This window comes from Mus pahari, chromosome 22 (assembly GCF_900095145.1).
Source record: "Mus pahari chromosome 22, PAHARI_EIJ_v1.1, whole genome shotgun sequence".
Taxonomy (NCBI): Eukaryota; Metazoa; Chordata; class Mammalia; order Rodentia; family Muridae; genus Mus; species Mus pahari.
Genome location: NC_034611.1, coordinates 11,670,246 through 11,689,713, shown reverse-complemented (window position 1 = coordinate 11,689,713; position 19,468 = coordinate 11,670,246). Strand labels below are relative to the sequence as shown.

General features: G+C 43.5%; 1 protein-coding gene across 4 annotated transcripts in view; it reads right to left on the bottom strand.

Moving 5' to 3' along the window:
- The window catches only part of Rgs20 (regulator of G protein signaling 20), a 148,948-nt gene that overhangs the window by 97,006 nt on the left and 32,474 nt on the right, over positions 1 to 19,468 (bottom strand). The window contains exon 2 of one of the 4 annotated variants that reach the window (XM_021222191.1): positions 4,319 to 4,633. The exons of 1 other annotated variant lie outside the window; for it this stretch is intronic. In XM_021222191.1, the coding sequence (XP_021077850.1) occupies positions 4,319 to 4,633 (315 nt within the window). Of the gene's footprint in view, positions 1 to 2,880; positions 3,178 to 4,318; positions 4,647 to 19,468 lie in introns of those variants that run through there. 2 more of the 4 variants (XM_021222192.2, XM_021222194.2) reach the window with 2 other exon arrangements.

Here is a 19,468-nt window from a genome sequence, read left to right as displayed (position 1 = left end):
CTCAGTGTAGTTTGTCAGAGCTATGAGGAAAGAGAATTCTGATCTTCCTTCAGCCCCTCACTAGTTGAAATCCTAAACTCTCTGAATGTTTCCTCATTTGTAAAATGAAGAAGGTCAAATAAGTAATTAGGTTACCATAATCATCCTATAATTTATATGATAAATAACTTTTGGGGTGAATTGTTTAGTATTCTTCAAAATGTTAGCCTGTCTATTCATATAGTAAGTCTCCAAACTTTCCTAAATAAAAGATCAATTACCTCATTTAAGTATTTATATTGGCTATTTTATAAATACCATGATTTAATATGTAATTCTTTAAATGTATATTTGTTTAACAAAGGGAACTCTTTTCCTGATTGTTTGAGACAAGGTCTCGTGTAGCCTAGGTTGGCTCTGAATTTGCTATGTGAGAGAGGATGGCTTGAGCTTCTGACCCTCCTCATGGACACTACAGGAGTTTACACAGCCCTGGGGCTGGAACCTGGGGCTTTGTGCATTTAGACAAGTGCTCTATCAACTGATGTATATATCCAGCCCCATAAACCCAACTCTTTAAAGCATTTATTTATTACTATTGGGGTCTCCTTTGCTTGCTTGGTTGGTTTGGTGTGTGGTGTATTGGAGGGGTGCTGAAGACATGGTTCACAAGGAGGTCAGAGGTCAGGTTTGCGCAGTCAGTTCTTTCCTTCCATATTTATGTGTGCCTTTGGGTGCCTGTATTTAAATTTAAGTCCTCAGGCTTGCACACTAAGCGCTTTACCTGTTGTAACATCTCACCAGATCCAACTCTTTTTAAAGAGAAAACTTCTCTTCAAATTATGTTAGATGCTTATATACAAATATCTCTTAATTGTCCACAATGAAAGGGTCCAGGGATAGAGAAATCAACTGTATTTAAATTTAGGAATTGAGAGAAAACATTTACTGCTTCATGCTTTTGACACCAACCCCCTTTTTAGCATGTAAACATACTGTTTACAGCATACAAAAACAGGCATCATGCTACTGATCTTTATATTCTTTTATTTATTTATTTATTTATTTTGAGAAAGAACGACAATATGTAGCTCACTTGACCTCAAGTTCTATATTTTTCTTCCCTAGCCTTGGGAGAGCTGGGGTTAGTGATGCATGCATACTTATATGTTCATAATGTCTTTAGATTTTGAACTCCACTAGGCCAATGTTGCATCAATATAACAGTATGAACAGCTTTTTTAAAAAAAATTTATATCTATGCATGAGTGCCTGCATGTATGTAGGAACACTACAAGTGTGCCAAGTGCCTGCTGAGGCAGGAAAAGGAGACTGGATCCCCTAGAACTAAGGCTACAGGTTGTTGAGAGTACATTCTTTTAACCCATGAGCCGTCTGTCTTTTCAGCGATTTGACTAGTTTTTGCATAGCAGGAGCCCAGAAATTGTGCTGTATTTACCTGCAGTGCCGACTAGGCGCCAAGGCCATCCGGCCAGCTATCTGGCTGTGAAGTCTTGGAAACCCACAAGAGGGTGGCCTGGAACACAGTCTCTGGAGAGGTATTTGGATTTCCTTTCCAGCACTCTCAGTCAGGACAGAAACCCTCCTGTACCACTACTTTCTTTGCGCTGTGGCTCTTTTCTCCACCTGAGGGCGCAGAGGCAGCAGTTGCTATGGCCGGAACCCCCTTGCCCGCTTTAGCCTGGCCCCAAACATGCTTTCACCCCACGTCCACCAGCGGACTGTGTGAGTGTAGCTAGCTAGCTCTTCTTGCCCAGGTTTGGCTTGCTGCTTATGGAATCCAAAAAGATCCTGACCCAGCCCAGCCCTAGAGAGCCCACATCTCCCGCGCTCCACCTTCAGACCCGCGCCGAGAGGGTAGGTCGCAGCGCCCGCACACTCCTCCCCAACGCCCACCTTCGGTCTCACACTCCCTATGTGTGGAAATCCTTCAGCGCCTTGAAACGTCTCCCCAAACACCCACCCCACCCCCGCGTGCTGCCTCTTCCGAGGCCTCTCCCTTACCCACTCCCCTGAAGCAGTAGGTGGGGTTAGCCACAGATCTCCGAAAGAGCACACCCTTGTCCCAGAGAGCTGTCTCCCTTTAGGCTCCTTGCCAGCCCAATTTCCCTAAGTCTGAGGGCACCAGCATACAAAGACCCGACTCCCCATCGCTCACCTCCGCGCAGCCTCTCTGCTTCCTACCCGAACCTTCCGTCGCTGCAGCCTCAGCACCTCCGCGGGTTCCAACCTCCCGAGAACCCCTCCGAGTGTGGGAAATCTAGCTCCCAGGCCCAATAAGGACAATCCCCATCTTCTGTCCCTTAAGACTGTTCGGTCTACTCAGTTGTCTGGTGCTGCCGCCCTTAGCACTCGGGGTGCGGTCTGAGAGCGCCTACTTGCAGCTCAGCTCCGCCAGCCGGCCTGGGATGCGCTTCTCTGAAAGGGAGGTAGTGCGTTCCGGGAGTGTCACCTCCTCAACCCGCGCTCAAATTGCCCGCCCCAGGTCCTCAGACCAAGGCACATCCTTCCCCCAACTGAGAGAGAGCTATGACTCTTCCACTCGCTTGGGCTTTCCCAAATGCTTGGCATGTCTGATGTGCACTTTAGACCTTAATGGCATTTTTCGTCCCTCGCTGAGTCTCAGACTCTGGACCACCTGCTTGGTGGGTGTGATAATAACTGATCGCGATGGTTCGGAGCCTTCCCTCAGACAATGATATGCTCCGAACCCACAACCCACTCGCCACAACTGACTAACCCTAAGGGCGATGACCAGCCAGGGACTGCACCACCGGGCAAGGAGGGACTGGCGTCCCAGGTTCCTCGAGCTTCTACTGCCATGTCCAAGGCTTCGGGGAAGAGTCAGAGAGGAAGAAGAGGAGGACGCCAGGTACTTACCAGGCCAGGGTCCGCTGGGCTAGCCGAAGGGGAAGCTCTGGCCCTCGGGCCTCCGTTGGCCGTGCGCATGCGTCCAGCGTGTGCCTTAGTTTTCTTACACTAGTCAGAGCGGTTCCTACTCCGCCCGCGCTGGCTCTCTGCCTCCCGCCCTTTCCTGCGTTTCTGGGTCTAAGCTCCGGAGCTCCTCTCTCTTCCTCCTCCTTTCCCTTCTCTGACTCCTCTCCGCCCCCGCGCTCGCTTTCCTAAGGCAGAGCAATCCCCCGGCTCGCCTCCTTCTGGCGGCGGTGCGCAGCACTTGGAGGCTGGGGGTACTCCCTAGTCCCAAAGCGGGCGAGCGGAGCCCCGATCTTGGCTCCTCTCTTCTAATCGCAATGAAATAGTGGGTGCGGCGGGAGCGAGTTTTGAGGGTGCCTGCAAGGCCCTTTCTCTTTATCCCCTGGCCTTAGCTTGCAGGGGACGCCGGGGAGTGGGGGCGTTTGTCAATGAGTACTGGGGGGGGGGAGGCTTGTGAATGAAGAGATGCTGGGGGGTAAGGGAGAGATCGTGAGAGGAACTGGTGCTTTGTACCCCGGGTCTCGCGACTGTGAACTGCCCGCCCCTGCAGGGCAATCCCCACTGGACCCTTTGACCCCAGCGCCACTAACCTCCGTCCCCAACTCTCTCCGTACAGCCTCTCTAGAGATCTGTTTTCCCACTCTAAACAGTGGTCCTACTCAGTCCGGGCCAGCCAGCCAGAGTCTGATGGCCCCACCTGGTGACTGGGATGTCAGGGTGGAGTGTATGTAGGAAAGCCTAAGCCTGGTCTCTGGTCTCTCTCAGTCCCTCGGCAGTCTCCCTTTCTTTTGCGACTCAGGCAAGGGGGGGGGGGGAGGAGTCCCGCGCATTTGCAGAAGCGGGCGCCTAGCTCTGAGGATGCCCCGCGCCAGGTCACCTCGGCTAGCGGAGTAACCCTTGGAGTGGACCCCCGGGGCAGGGGCAGTGAGCCTGAGCTCGGAGGGCTAAACTCAAGCAGCAGAGTGACCTGACACAAAATAACATCACGTCATTTCCTCCCTCTTCCTGGGAGAGGGAAGAGGAGTGGGGGCGCGAGCGCGGCTGCGAGCGGTGACAAAGTGCGGGGATGCTTGGGGAGGCTCAAGGGGAAGCTGCAACTACAGTTGGAAAAGATCCTCGGAGGCGTCAGAGGGCTTTCTCTTGCTTCCTAGGATGGTAGAAACGGAACAGATCGCTTGGGAGAAAGTAGCTTCTAATGCCTCGGTGGAGGTGGGAGTGTCCGGGAGCCGCAGGTGCCCTTTCCTCCAGTGTGCCCAGCGCTGTGCCAACCTTTCAGTATCCAGGCCAGCCCGGGGTGGGCTGGGTCAGTCAGGATTAGAGCGAGTGGGAAAGGCTGGGGCCTCCAGAAGCCGAGGGTGGGTTTGGTGGAGTCCCCAGTACTCACGGACTCCGGTGAACTCTTTTCAATACAGGCGTCCTCTCCTCTGGGCTCCCGGTTCGGACTTGCCAGCTTCAGAAGACGACCCCTCGGACATCGTCCTGGCAGTGCCATTGAGGCCGCAAGTAGGAACAGGAGGCGGCGGGGCACTGGAGAGAGCCAGGCGGTAGGCCAGGAGTTTGACTGAGAGGGAAAGTCCCAGCGTCGTAGGCAAGCCACGGGAGGGGGTCGCCGCAGAAGACACAAGAACAGTCTCGTGGGGCTGGAGAGCAGTCTAGAAAGGTGGCGAAATAGAGTCGGCACGGTGGACGAGTCTGGGAGCTGTGCAGGGCGGGAGGCGGGAAGGGTGTGTAGGAAGGAAAGAAACAAAACCAGCACACCATTACGGATCTTGTCCAGTCACCTATTTGCGACCTTGCGGAAGCATTTCGAGAATTGCTTTGGGGATACAAGAGAAGGTCGGTGAAAGTAAAAAGAAAAAGCACTAGCTTAGTTTCTTCCCTCATTTAAACTACATTGCCCTTCACTGTGGTCTCTGCACCAGCAGCTGTTGCCAATATTCAGTATCCAGTCGCTCCATAAGAATGCAAAATTTGTGTCCCTTTCCCAGCCTATTTCATCAGAACCTGCACATTTACACCCCATATAATCTGCATGCACATTAAACGTGGTGGGTGCCATTGTCAGTTCAATTTTGCAATTTTTCTTCTTCCCTTCCCTCACCAGAGTCCTCCTTGCCCTGTCCCACTGAGGTAGTAATAGTTACCAGGTCCCACTCGGGTGGCTGTTAAGTGAGACTTGGATAGTTCTCAGGAAGCCAGCCAGGAAGAATACACAGACCCACCTTACCCTGGGAGGTGAGTAGGAAGTGGCCAACTTCACCTCAGCAGAGTGGGGGAGACAGGGTTTGTTCGGTTTCTTAAGTCTTCTTACTTCAGGCCTCTTTTCTGAACTCCATATGTACATCTTATTTTCAGAGTTCTGCTTCCTGAAATGTATTCCTAAGAGACTTATGCATGAAAGAGGATGAAAGTGAACATGGTTTTTTTTTTTCTTGAAAAGTTAAAAAGATGACATTCTTGGGCATGTTTAGTGTAGAAGTCAGGAGCACAGGGTCCTAGAAACAGCCTTCCCACTAACAACCCCCAACTGTGGGGCTGACACTTTAATTTTCCAGTTTATCTACTTCTGTTAAAATGAAAGATGAAAGTTAGTCTTTAAAAATAATCTTTGGCTGGGAGTGATGGTGAATGCCTTTAATCCCAGCACTTGGACAGACAGAGCTCTGTGAGTTCAAGGCCATCCTGGTTTTCATAGGAAGGTCCAGGACAGCCAGAATTAAGTAGAAAGCATTTTGTCCACACACCACCACCACCACCATCACTCAAAACTTTAAAGTTTGGTCCGGCATGGTGGCTCACGCCTTTAATCCTAGCACTCGGGAGGCAGAGGCAGGTGGATTTCTGAGTTTGACCCCAGCCTGGTCTACAGAGTGAGTTCCAGGACAACCAGGGCTACACAGAGAAACCCTGTCTCGAGACAAAACAAAACAAAACAAAACAAAACAAATGCCTCTGCCCCCCGAGTGATTTTTCATTGTTTTAAAATTTTGTTTATTGTTTTGTTGTTGCTGCTGTTGATACAATGCCTCCCTGAGTAGCTCAGGTTAGTGTTAAGATTTCCACGCTAGCCTCAGCTTACTGTTCACAGGTATGTACCACCCTGCTCCTTAGTGCTGTTTGAAGGCCATCAGTTCCATCTTTAAGCCTGTCTTAGCTTCTTGGGCATTTATTTAGTGTAGTTACAAACCGGAACATAACTCTGCCAATACAAACACCTCCCTCAAACAAAACACAAAAACATTTCAATCTGTCTGTGAATAAAAGAGTAGTGCTTGCCAAGAAAAATGAAGTGGGAGGCGGGAAGCAACGAATAAAAGTGACAGTGTGTTGGGGCTCCGGTGGGGAGAGTGCCAGGGAAAGCTGGGCTCTGGTCCCAAAGGGGCGAGGCGCGGGCACTCTCCAGGGTCCTGACGGCGGGAGCGGCCTGGGGCGCTCCTGGGCCTGGCTAGGTTCCCGGACTTGGTAGTCACTCGGCCTGTTTTCTTTCGGCAGTGGAAACCTTGTGGGAAGGGATTGTCGCGAAGTGGGGGTGGGGGCAGGAAACCTAGCAACCCATTCTCATTCATGAGGCCTTTTCTGGGAAGCAGCCGAGCTCTGTCTGATTTTGTCACTGTCGTTTGTATGCACGGGAGAGTGTTGATCTGGGCTTTCCTTCAATACCGGTTCTTGGGGAATAGGGTCAATTAGAATTTTTGTTCTCCAGATTCACAAGCCCTCGCCCCTGCCTTTGCCACGGTACAGTAGTTTAGCAAATGGAGCTGTGAGCTCTGGGGGTTTCTGGAGGTGTGCCAACAGCTCACTTGTGGAGGGCAAAGGAGCCATTTGGAAAACTTAGACAGGCGGCCACCTCACCCAGAGATAGAGAGTCGCCTTGCCTTCGGAGGGGGCAGTGGTAGCCCTCCAGCCGTGTGTGTGTGTGTGTGTGTGTGTGTGTGTGTGTGTGTGTGTGTTTTGGGGGAGGAGTGCTCAACGCATGCCAACACACTTGGCTGCACCGAAGAGCCGGACCTGGGCGGATCTTATGGGTTCAGCCACCCGGACCACGGGTCTGGGCCACACCTGCTCCTAGCTTTTGAGCCCCAGGTGCAGAGTAGCCACATGGGAGGCGGCGGTCCCAGAACCCGCCGCCAACCTGTTGCAGGACGCCAGCAACTGAGTGAAGTTAAAACAGGTCTGGCTCCTTTCCAGCGACCTACACCCGGACTGTACCCAGCCTCAGCCATTGCTACTCGCCCACACACGGGGAAGTTAGAATGCAGTGAAAATGCTGACTGAACGGCACCCTGCACACTTCGGAGACTCAAGAGTTTGGACCGCATCCAAGACGCCTGAAGAAGCTTAGGGCATTTTGTAGATTCCCCGCCTTTGGTATCGTCAGATCCTGCTGTGTGAAAACTCGACCTTCCTTTTTCCTCCCCCTAGTCCCAGCCTGTCTTCCCGGTCTCTTTTAAGACCCTTCTTTGGGTATGCTTCATTAGGCATTTTGCTCCGGTCCTCTGCTTCAACACAGAGACTCTTTTGAGGGAGCTGTGAAGTGTTCAGGAAGAATAAAAAAAAAAAAAAAAGTCCTAACAGATCCCAGAAACAAAGTTTATACTCATTTGCTCATGTGGAGACACGCACCATTTAGGTTCCCTAGACAGTTCTGGTCCTAGCCCTTACCAGGTGTAAGTCTGGTGGATGTGGGATGGTAATGATCTATACACCCCAATAGCAAGCAGGGGGCAGGGAAAGCCACAGAGTATTGATGCAGCCACAAAATTTGATTATCTCAGAAAAGACCATCAGCTGTCTGGTCCCAGCCCCCAACTCTGCACCCCTTTGCACTGCTGAGGCCCCGTCTTTCCCACTCTGTCTGCCCTCTCAGACAGACACTGTCAGTCTGAGGTGTTGGTAACATTAGTCACAAAGTGAACTCATCATGTAATCCCTACTCTTGGAAGTCTTTAGGGATCAAAAGACTCAGATCAGCACTATGCTGATTGAATATCAACCTTCCTGATTAATCATATTTGTTTGTTGAAGACAATCAAAATGACTTTCTGCACAGTAGAAAAGACACAGGCGAATCCATGTAAATACAGCCCTGCTTCCCAAGCAAGCAGAGATTCTTCATTTGCATTTAAACAGTAGCACTTCACAAAGGAAATGCCCATGGTGAATTAAACCACCCCCTTCCCAAAACAGGCCAAGCACCTGTAGAGTTAGGACAGATTAGTTTTAATTTTATGAACTGATCTGTTTTCTCCAAAACCTTATGTTTTTAAAATATTATTTTGTTGTGGCTTAGTCATGTTGCATTTTTTTTAAATGCTTGCTATTGAAAACATCAATACCATTCTTTTTCTAGAACCCAAGGATCCAGTAGACAGCAATCGAGAAGTAGAAAGGCAGATTTTGCCTGAAGTGATATAAATTGGGAATATGGGGAGGTGATATCTGAAGTAGAACATGGCTAATAGAGCCACAGAGTATTATTAACTCAAGTACCACCCAACTATTAATAACATGCTTCCGTTTGCATTTACTAAAAGCATTTTCATTCTGGAAGCACAAGGGTTTAAAGCAATATTTTTACAGCTCATATTTAGTTCTAATTATTTAATGACTTTTAACATGTACTATGCCTAAGACCTGTGTGGAGAAGTTGTAGAGATAGAGTACAATGGAAGTAATGTTGAGGAGGAAAGAGGGGCCAAGGACAGAGTAGGGCAGAAGAGAGCTACTTAAGAGTCACTTAAGTTGGGCTGGTGAGATGGCTCAGCAGGTAAGAGCACTGACTGCTCTTCATGAGTTCAAATCCCAGCAACCATATGGTGGCTCACAACCATCCGTAAGGAGATCTGATGTCCTTTTCTGGAGTGTCTGAAGTCAGCTATAGTGTACTTACATATAATAAATAAATAAATCTTAAAAAAAAAAGAATCACTTAAGTTGGGACGAACAACACTCAAAGCTTTTCCTTCCTGGCTCTGTCAGGACCCATCTGTACCATGAGTTATCAACTAAAGGGCTCAGGAGTGAAAGCGGCCTTTGTTTGAATATTTGTCATATCTGTTATGGTTTGAAGGTGTTCTATGGAAGGGCCTTTATAAAGTGACTTGATCATGTAGGTTCTGCTACCTCTACATTGACAGTTACAAAACTGAGTCCTCTCTAGGTTACTTGCTCTATCTTGTCATGTGATACCCGGTTACGATGCTCCAGCAAGGCTCTTATTAGATGCAATGCAAATGCTGGAACTTTGCTTCTGGACTTTTCAGTCGCCAAAAATGTCTACTCTTTATTTTGTTACGGAAATCAAGACAGAGTAAGACAAGATCCAAAAGTGAACTCCTGATCCCCACCATCTTCTCCTTTGTAATCTTTATCAAATTAGTAAATGTCAACCCCGTTATTATTTTTTGAAGCAGAGTTGAAGTTTATTTAAAGAAGCATTTTTAACAGACTTAAAACAGTTGTTACTAGAATGAGAGGCACTTTACCTAGGACAGAGTAAGGCAGACCCAAGCGCACTGCTGTGGGTTTCTCAAGGAAGAGGCTCCACAACTTGATTATTTTGTTCAACTTTCAGTTCCTCCCTCTACATCCTAGATGCTGGAAACTGAACACAAGGCATGGTCATGCTATACCAGTTCCTTACCACTGAGCCAGATCCTGTCCCCTGGCTGTTGCTTTTTTTCAACTCACTTGTATAACTCCATGTATGTACAGACCAGCAGCTGTATTAACAGCTGACTTGACCCTTTCAAGTTAACATCTGGAAACTTGAACTGAGCCCCTCAGGGTATGACCTTGTGTGGAAGCAGAGTTGTTACAAGCAAATGTTATTAGTCAAGGTGAGGTCATGCCAGAGAAGGATGGCCTTTCTGCTGAGTGGTCACTTTATGGGAGAATGTGGACTTACCTTTGCATGTTGGAAGAATGTTGTAGGGGCATGAAGCCAGAGATCAGGATGCTGTGTCTATGGCCTAAGCAATGCCAGGGATTTTTAGCAAACACTAGAGCTCAGAAGGAGAGGCCTAGGACAGGTTCTCCCTCAATAGGAATTTGGCCTCCAGATTGCAACACAGAAACCCTGACTGAGTTTGTAGCCTGCTTGTCCTGTCCTGCAGATTTCAGAATTAAGACTGCAGAGTCAGTTCTTGAATTTTGTAAGCTGTTATCTTGTTTCCCAGACTTTAGATTTGTCAGTGTTCTCAACTTTCTGAAGTTAAAATAAAACATTTCATCTCTCTCTCTCTCTCTCTCTCTCTCTCTCTCTCTCTCTCTCTCTCTCTCACACACACACACACACACACACACACACACACATTCACATGTAAATGTTTAAGTACTTGTAAAAGAAGTTAGTAAGAACCTTGTCATGTTTATTGTTATCTTGATAGTTCTGAAAAAAGCACTTGGCCCTTGATAAAGGGACCAATAAATAGTTAGTGGTCAAATTAGCTACAAATAAATAAAAATTATTCAGCCAGAGAGGGTACAAGATTGTTACCTATGCTATGATATAGATGAATCTTGAACATTTTATGCTAACTGAGAGAAATCAGATACAGGAAGACAAATATTGCAAGAATCCATTCATATGAGGTATCAAGAATAGACAAATTGAGAGTGACAGAAAGTAGAACAGAAGTTCCTAGGGACTAGAGAGAAGTTCCTAGCACCATACGAATGAAACTAGTGTTAGGTGGTCATAGAATTTCTGTTTGGAAAGAAAAAAAAATCTAGAAGTAGGTAGTGGTAATGTATACAAAACATGATAAATGAACCTAATGCCACTGAATCACACAGCTAAATGGCTAATATTGTGAATTGTGTGTTGTTTCTATTTCATTGCAATGAACAAAATTACCTCTAAACTGCAAGGGGATAGAGATAAAGCTCAATGGCAGAGCACTTGCTAGGATGCGCAAAGACTCATGTACTTTCCTAGACTTGAAAACACAAAGAAGCAAGGGAACAAACACACTCTTGCAGGTATCAGTTTCTGGTCCACTGAGGACAAAGGGAGGGCACAACAAGAAGGGCTCCTTCTCTCGCTGAGTTTTCACTTGGATTCTCTCACTTCTGTGTGTGCAGCCACCATTCAGAGTGTTTGTAAAGATACACACAACCTAGCCTAACTTCTCTCCTAGCATTTACTGAAAGGTAAATTATAGCACAAAGAAGTAGAAACATATCGGAGACAAAAGCAGGGACTGGGTAAGGAGGGTAGAAGGATGCTACTACATTTTTACCACATTATTTTTAAAACATCAAGATGTGATGGTTTTAATAAGAATGACCCCAATAGATTCATATATTTGAATGCTTAGGGATTGGCACTATTTGAAAGGATTAGGAGATGTGGCCTTGTTGGAGGGGGTGTGTCACTGCCTATGTACCACCAGGCTTCCTATCAAACTGATAATGAACTAAACCTCTGAAGTGTAAACAAGCCTCAATTAAATGCTTTCCTTTTCTAAGAGTTGCCATTTTCATAGTGACTCTTCACAGCAATAGAATGCTGACTAAGACAGAAATTGGTACCAGGGAGTGGAATATTGCTGTGACAGGCCTGACCATACTGTATGTTGACAGGATGTGGACTTTAGGACTCTGGATTAGGAAAGCAGTTGAGTGAATTAAGAAGGGCTTGATGGACCATACTATTAGGAACATGGAACACAGTGGTGTTGAAAGCAATGTAAATTAGGACGGTTTGGTCCAAGATGTTTTAGAGGAGAATATTTGTAAGTGGCCTAGAGATTGCTTACTTGATAGTTTGATGAAGAATGTGGGGCTGGTGAGATGGCTCAGTGGGTAAGAGCACCCGACTGCTCTCCCGAAAGCCTGGAGTTCAAATCCCAGCAACCACATGGTGGCTCATAACCATCCGTAACAAGATCTGACGCCCTCTTCTGGAGTGTCTGAAGACAGCTACAATATACTTACATATAATAAATAAATCTTTTTTAAAAAAAAAAAAAAAAAAGAATGTGGCTGCTTTCCTCCTTGGTCCAAGAATTCTGTCTGAGGTTAAATTGAAGAGTTTTGGATTAGTGGCACTGGCAGAAGAGATTTCCAGACTGCCTAGTATTGACTCGTGACATGTGGTTATTAGTAATCACTCTTACACAGATCAATGATGACAAGGAGCAGTCTGAGCAAGGAAAAAATAAAAGGGGTACCAGGAAGTATAATGGAGCTAAGTCCAGAGTTCAAGGAGACAGAAAGCTTAAAGAAGGGCATGATGCTAAATAGAATAAAGGGACTCAGGGCCAAGACCCCACCCAGCTAAGCTTCCAAATAAGGAAAAGAGATTAAAGAAAAGCTTAAGCAGTTAAGGAAACCATTGAAAACAGAGAGCTGATACAGATGTAATTGAATGAGGGGCTGTGTTACAGTTCTAGCAAGCAGCAGAACTCGGCAGCTTTGGCCCTGTAGTTCTGGCTTTAGAGTCAAGGATACAAGAAAGGTGCTGTGGAATCTCCCTTCATGGCTAAGGAAAGCCAATGAAGTCATTCATTCATGGGTCAGGGATGTCCCTGCATGGAGGCCCAGAGAGGCTAATGTGTAAAACTGTCAAAGTGAAGACCCCAAGATAGGGAAAAATGCTAGAGTCATAGGATATATGTCAAGGAGAGTTTTTGACAGGATGTGGAACAGCCCAAGAGAGAAAAGTGTGTTGCAGTCAACAAAGCTGAAAGGAGTTGGAGATCTGATGATCACTATTACATCTGATGATGGCATTTGCACAGATGGTTTTTTGATTTTGCTTTGGTCCAGGATTTCCTCACCTCTCCTTTGGAACAGTAATGTATATTATATGCCATTGTATGTTGTAAGTATGTGACCTGCTTTTTAATTTTTATTTTATAGGGGGTTAGAGTTAAGAGATTGCCATGAGTCTCAGAAAAAAAATTTGAACTTGGCACTTTTAAACAGTGTTGAGATTTGTAGAGTATGGGGACATTTGAAGTTGGACTGAGTTCATTTTTCATTATGACGTGGCTACCAGCCTATGGGGGCCAGAAAGTGGAATGTGGTGGTTTGACTAAAAATGACCCCCATAGGTTCATGCATTTGAATGGTTTGTGAATGGCACTATTTGAAAGGATTAGAAGATATGGCCTTGTGGGAGGAAGTGTGTCACTAGGGGGTGGGCTTTGAGGTTTTAAGAGGTCAAGCCAGGCCCAGTGCTTCTCTCTTCCTACTGCCTGTGGATCCAGATGTAGGATTTTCAGCTCCTTCTCCAGCACCATGATTGCCTGTGTGCCACCATGCTTCCCACCATGCTTATAATGAACTAAACCTTTATATGGTAAGATAGCCCTAACTAAATGTTTTCTTTATAAGAGTTGCAATGGTTATGGTGTTTCTTCACAGCAGTAGAACACTGACTAAAACACCAGGTCTCCATAAGTAGCCTAAGCTAGCCTCACACTTACAACCCTGAAGCCTCAGTCTTCCAAAAGGTAGGATTATAAACACGTACCACTATAGCCTACATAGTCATTGTTTCAACGCTATTTATGTCTTCTATTTTCCCCTCAAAGGCTTGGGATTCAAAGTAAGAAAGGAAATGACCATATTTCATGGCAGTATGCTCAATTAGAGGATAGGAAGAATCTTTATAGAACAAACCAGGTAAGTGCATCACTTATAAAGATTTTAGATGTATTTAAAATGCAGTGAGTCACTAAAAAGCTGAGAAGAAGCAAATGACAATATCTGACTGATATTTTGAACTGGAGGGATGAAGCAAAGGTACTTAGAGAAAAAAGGAGGCTTAACAGTGGCCTAGGTGAGAACTGGAGATCAAGCAGGCAAGAGTAGTAAAAATGTAAAAAAGTAAATTTGATGCAACTTTTCAAGGTGGACTTAGTAGAACTTTGGGTGAATCAAATGAGCAAGCTGGTCAATGGGAATTAAAGTTGATTTCTAGAGTTTCTGCCCTCTCTTGAACAGTTGGGTGGCTTGCTGAAATGAAGAAATTAAGAAAGACAGGTTTTAGAGATGCCTATGAGTCACTCAAAAAGAAATGTCAAGAAGTTTGCCCAAGAGAGATTTGAGCTCAAAGTAGAACTCTGGGAGGAAGGAGGTATAATTGTGTCATCAGAACAAGAGTATTGAAAGCCATTCCTCCAGCAATTGCAGATGGGAAAGTGAAGGAGTCAGAAGCACACTGTGTCCGTCTATAGAGCCTGAAGGGTGTCCAGCTACAAATGAGCGAGTGATACAACTAATCAGGAGGGCAATATGATCATGACTGTATTTTAGAAAGACCTCTTTTCTCCTCTAATGCATCCTAGAGACAGACAGACATGGGAAAAAGGGACATCAGATGGGAGGTTGTTGTAATAATTTTTTGAGGTATTCATGACCTGATCCAAAGTGTTAAATGGGCTGGAAATAAGTGAAGAGGTGTTTTACACAGGAAACATAGATGAATGTTTGATTCTTTCAACAATGTTAGAACTTATTGAGTAACAATACATTCACAAGGTGCAGTAATTATAATTGCAGCAATTTGCCAGATTGTCCCTCCTAATTTAGTAATCTGGATAAGGTCAATGCAGGTTCTTTTAGTCCAATCTCAACTTCCTCCCTCCCTCCCTCCCCTCCTCCCTCCCCACTGTAGTCTGAGGTAAACAGATCATAGTATATTGGGCCATCACAGCTTCTCTTTTATCACATTCAGGTATCTGGCCTCATGTTGAGGTCCTTGTTTCATTCGGAGTTGAGTTTTGTGCTGGGTAATAAATACAGTTCTATTTGCATTCGTCTACATGTAATTATCCAATTTGAACAGCACCATTTGTTAAAGATGTTGTCCTTTGTTGTGGCTTCTTTGGCAAAAATCAGGCGATCATTGGTATGTGGAATTATGTCTGGGTCTTTAATTCAAGTACATTAATCAGCATGTCTGTTTTGGGGGCAGTACCATACTGTTTTTATTACTATGGCTCTGTCATAGTTGAAATCTGGGGTGGTAATACCTCCAGCAATTCTTTTATTATTCAAGATTGCTTTAGCTATCCTGGTTTTGTGTTTTCACATGAAGTTGAAGATTTTTATTTTTAATTTATGTCAAGAACTGTGTTGAGATTTGATAGGGATTGCATTGAATCTGTAAATTGCTTTTGATAGGATGGCCTTTTTCACTGTATTAATTGTACCAATCTAGAAGCATAGGGGAATCTTTCTATCTTCTGTTGTCTTCTTTGATTTCTTTTTCAGCATCCTGAAGTTCTCAGTTACACAAGTCGTTCACTTGATTAGTCAGAGTTTTCCTGAGGTTTGTGAGTTAGCTTTGTTTTGTTTTTGAGGCTACTGTGAAAGGTATTCTTTCCTTTATTTCTTTCTCAGTATGCTTGTCCTTTGCTCCTGATTTTTGCACGTTAATTTTGTATCTTGCTACTTTGCTAAAAGTGCTTACATGTTTCCTGGCATAGTTTTTAGTCTTTAATGAATCAAACCATGTCTGCAAATAAAGATACTAAGACATCTTCCTTTCCTATTTGTATCCCCTTGATCTACTTCAGTTATCTTATTGTTGTAGTTATGACTGCAAATACTATATTAAATAGTATGGAGAAAGTAGACATCTTTATCTTGTCCTTGATTTTAGTGTAAATGTTTTGAGTTCCTCTCTATTTAGGTTGATGTTGGCTATGGGATTGCTGTAAATCGCCTTTATTATGTTCAGGTATATCCCTTGTATTCTATTCTCTTTAGGACGTTTATCATGAAGGGATGTTAAGCTTTGTCAAAGACCTTTTATACATGTGGTTTTTATCTTTCAGTTTGTTTATGTGATGAATTAAGTTTATTAATTTACTTATGCTGAACTATCCCTATATTCCTGAGATGAACACTGCTTGATTTCAGTCGACAACCACTTTGATGTGTTCTTGGATTTGGTTTGCAAACATTTTATTGGGAATATTTTTATCTACATTCACAAAAATATTCTTTTCTGTTGTTGTTGTTGTTGTTGTATCTTTCTGTAGTTTTGGTATCAGGGTAATAGTGACTTTCTAAAAAGAATTAGGAAACATTCCATCACCTTTTCCTTTGTGAAATAATTTGAAGAGTATTGGTTTAGCTCTTCTTTGAAGATATTGTAGAATTCTGCACTGCATTCACCTGACCCTGAGATTTTTATGGCTGGGAAAATTTAAATTACTAATTCTATTTGACTAAAGGTTATGCATCTGTTTAAAGTGTTTATTTCATCACGATTTAACTTGGTATGTATATAAAAGAAATGTATTAACATATTTCTTTTTGGTTTTCTTACTTTGTGAAATACAGATTTTTGTAGTATGTCCTTATGGTTCTCTGAATGAACTTAGCTTCTGTTGTACTCTCTCTCTTCATTTATGTATTTTTGTTTCTTCTCTATGTATATTTTTTAGTTATTTTGTCTATTGGTTTGTCACTCTTGTACATTTTCTCAAAGAACCAACTCTTCATTTCATTGATTTATTGATTTCTGTTGTTTTTGTTTGCCTTGAATTTGACTATTTCTTCCTTTCGATCCTTTTGAGAATTATTTCTTATTGTTTATTTAGAAGTCTTTTATGTGTTGTTCGAATATGAGATCTCTCCAGGTTTTTTTTTCTTTCTTTGTAGTGTAAAATGAGCACTTAGTGCAAAATGAGCTTGCCTCTTAGAACTATCTTCATTGTGTCCCATTTATGCTGTGTTTTAACTTTCATTCAATTTTAAATGATTTTTAATTACCTTCTTAACTTCTATTTTGACCCATTTTTCATTCAGCAGTAAGTTGTTCAGTTTCTATAAGTTTGTATACTTTGTGTTCTTTTCTCTGTTGATATGAAATGATGGGTTATTTTAATTTTCTCATATATTTTGAGACTTTGCTTTGTGTCTTAAGATTTATCTAATTTTGGAAAAAGTTTCATGGACTGATGGTAAGAAAGTATATTTTGTTGTGTTTGGATGTAATGTTCTGTTAGGTCCAATTGGTTAATGATGTTATTTATCTCCAGCTTTATTTGTATAGTTTTTTTCTGGATGACCTGTCACTTGGTGAGAGTGAGTTACTGAGGTCACTCACTATCCCTGTGTAAGGATCAATGTGTGATTTTTTGCTGTAGTAGTGTTTCTTCTGTGCACTTGGGTGTCTTTCTGTCTGGCACATAAATATTAGGAATTTTGATATCTTCTTGGTAGATTTTTCCTTCAGTGAGTATGTAGTACCCTTTTCTATCCACTCAACTTAGTTTTGGTTAGAAGTCTATTTTGTCAGATCGTCAAATGACTATACCTGCTTGCTTTTTGAATCTATTTCCTTTCATTCTTTTATACTAAGGTAATGTCTGTCTATTTGGTGTCCTGTATGCCTCTTGAACCTTTGTAGATATCTCCATAGGATAGGGAACAGTTTTTCTATGATTTTGTTAAAAGTATTTTTGTGGGGGATGGAAAGAGCACTTAGTGGTTAAAAGCAGTTGAGTGCTCTTCCAGAGGTCCTAAGTTCAATTTCTAGCAACCATATATGGTGGCTAACAACCTTCTATAATGGAATATAATTCCCTATTCTGATGTTCATGAAGACAGAACACTCATATACATAAAAATATTAATAAATTAGTCTTAAAAAAACAAAAATTTTTTTGCGCCTTCTACATTGATTTTCTCTTCTTCCTCTTTATCTATTATTCATGGATTTGGTTCTGATGTATATAAGAAAGTGGCTCCTGTCTTGGAGGGCTAGGCCGTAAACAGAACTCCATGGTTTCTGTTTCAGTTCCTGTCTCTGAAGTGCCTAAGGTAATGCTTTCTTGTCCTGATCATATTCCATTTTATGTTTGCTCAGGTGCTTTTTAGCCCCTAACCCCCTGATCAGTTATGTCCATCTTGGCAATATATTTGAAAAATTTCATCGTCCAGATATATAGCAAAAAAAAAAAAAATCACCTGAATGTATAGACCCCCACAAAAACATTCAAGTAAAAAAACAAAACAAAACAGTTTTTTTTTGATTAATGCGATTGTTTTATCTTTATAAACACTTTACCTATGAGCTTTGCTGCTGAAAATTTCTTTGTGCTTCCTCTCAGTGACTGATTAAATAAGACTCCAAATTGGCTTTCTATGCACAGCATCCTGTAACTTTCTCACCTAGACTATCACACTTCTGGGTTTGTACTCTGATTTCCCTCATTGGTTGACTGTGATCTGAGATTTTTAAACTAACATGAACCGTTTCCTCACCACACAGCAACTGAAACTCTAAGTCAGAGACCTCACCTTCTGCTTAGGTTCTCATTGGGCATGACTTGTAGCACTTCTAACCAGCTTACTTTGGGGTTTCGTATGGCACTCATTTCCTATCCAGAGCTCTCTCTTTGACTGTGCACTCATAATCTAAAGCCTAGGCCTTGCATTAGAGAAGTAGAACAGAATTCCCAGAGCCAACCTGTCTCCTCAGGCATGTGCTTCAGAACACCTCTGCTGGCACTTCTGTAGGCCTCTTAATGAAATCACTGCAGCCTCCCTTCTTGCTCCTGCTTCTGGTCTAACAGCATTGCTGTCCACCCTCACCATTCCCATTCTGTGACTCCCAACTCCTTTTTCTTTCTAGGATGAAGTTACATAAATTCATATGGCACCCAAGAGCTGTGTTGACTTGGAGATGAATCCTGGTTTTTTTTGTTTTGTTTTGTTTTGTTTTTTTCTTCACTGCTCCTTTGAATACGAAAGCTCCGGTACTACTGCTTCAGTTTCTAAGTTTCATTTGTTCTCAGTCCCGAGAACTGATCATCTGTCCCCTCTCCTGGACCTTCCTCAGTCTGCCCTCTTCCTCTTTCTCAGGGCTAGCTCTGATTTGTTCTTCAAGGTCCAGTCTAGGTTATTTACTTCAGGAAAGTGCTCTGCAACTGGTTAGCTGTCTGCTGGGCTTTCTCTTATCACAGCATTTACTGCTGTGTATTTGATCTCTGTGAGCTCTGACAGTGCCAGGATTTTGCCTTATTAAGTCTCTTGTCTTAAGAACTTAAATAATAGCAGCACGAACTAGGTATGTATTGAATGCTCATTAACTGTTTGAACTTAGAAATGGTATGATATGGAATTGATAATTGTTGGTCAGAATAATGAGCAGATAAGGTTCCGTTATGCTAAAAAAAATGTTTGACACTTCTATGTGTTTGTGTATATGCACTGAGTACCCTCCACAGTTACTTCTTTAACTTATTTTTGAGACAGAATCTCTCACTGAATCTGGAATTCTCCAATTGGCTAGATTGACTGACCAGTGAGTCCTAGGGATTTCCTGTCTCCACTTCCTCAATGCTATGATTACAGGAATGGTCCAAAAGGGCCTAATTTGTCTTTTCTTTACATGGGAGTTGGGATGCAAGCTCAGCTTTCTCATATTTGTATAGCAAGTACTTCATTAATTGAGTCATCTTACCAGCCCTCTGAATAATCACACACACACACACACACACACACACACACACACACACACTCACTCACTCACAAATGAGAGAGAGAGAGAGAGAGAGAGAGA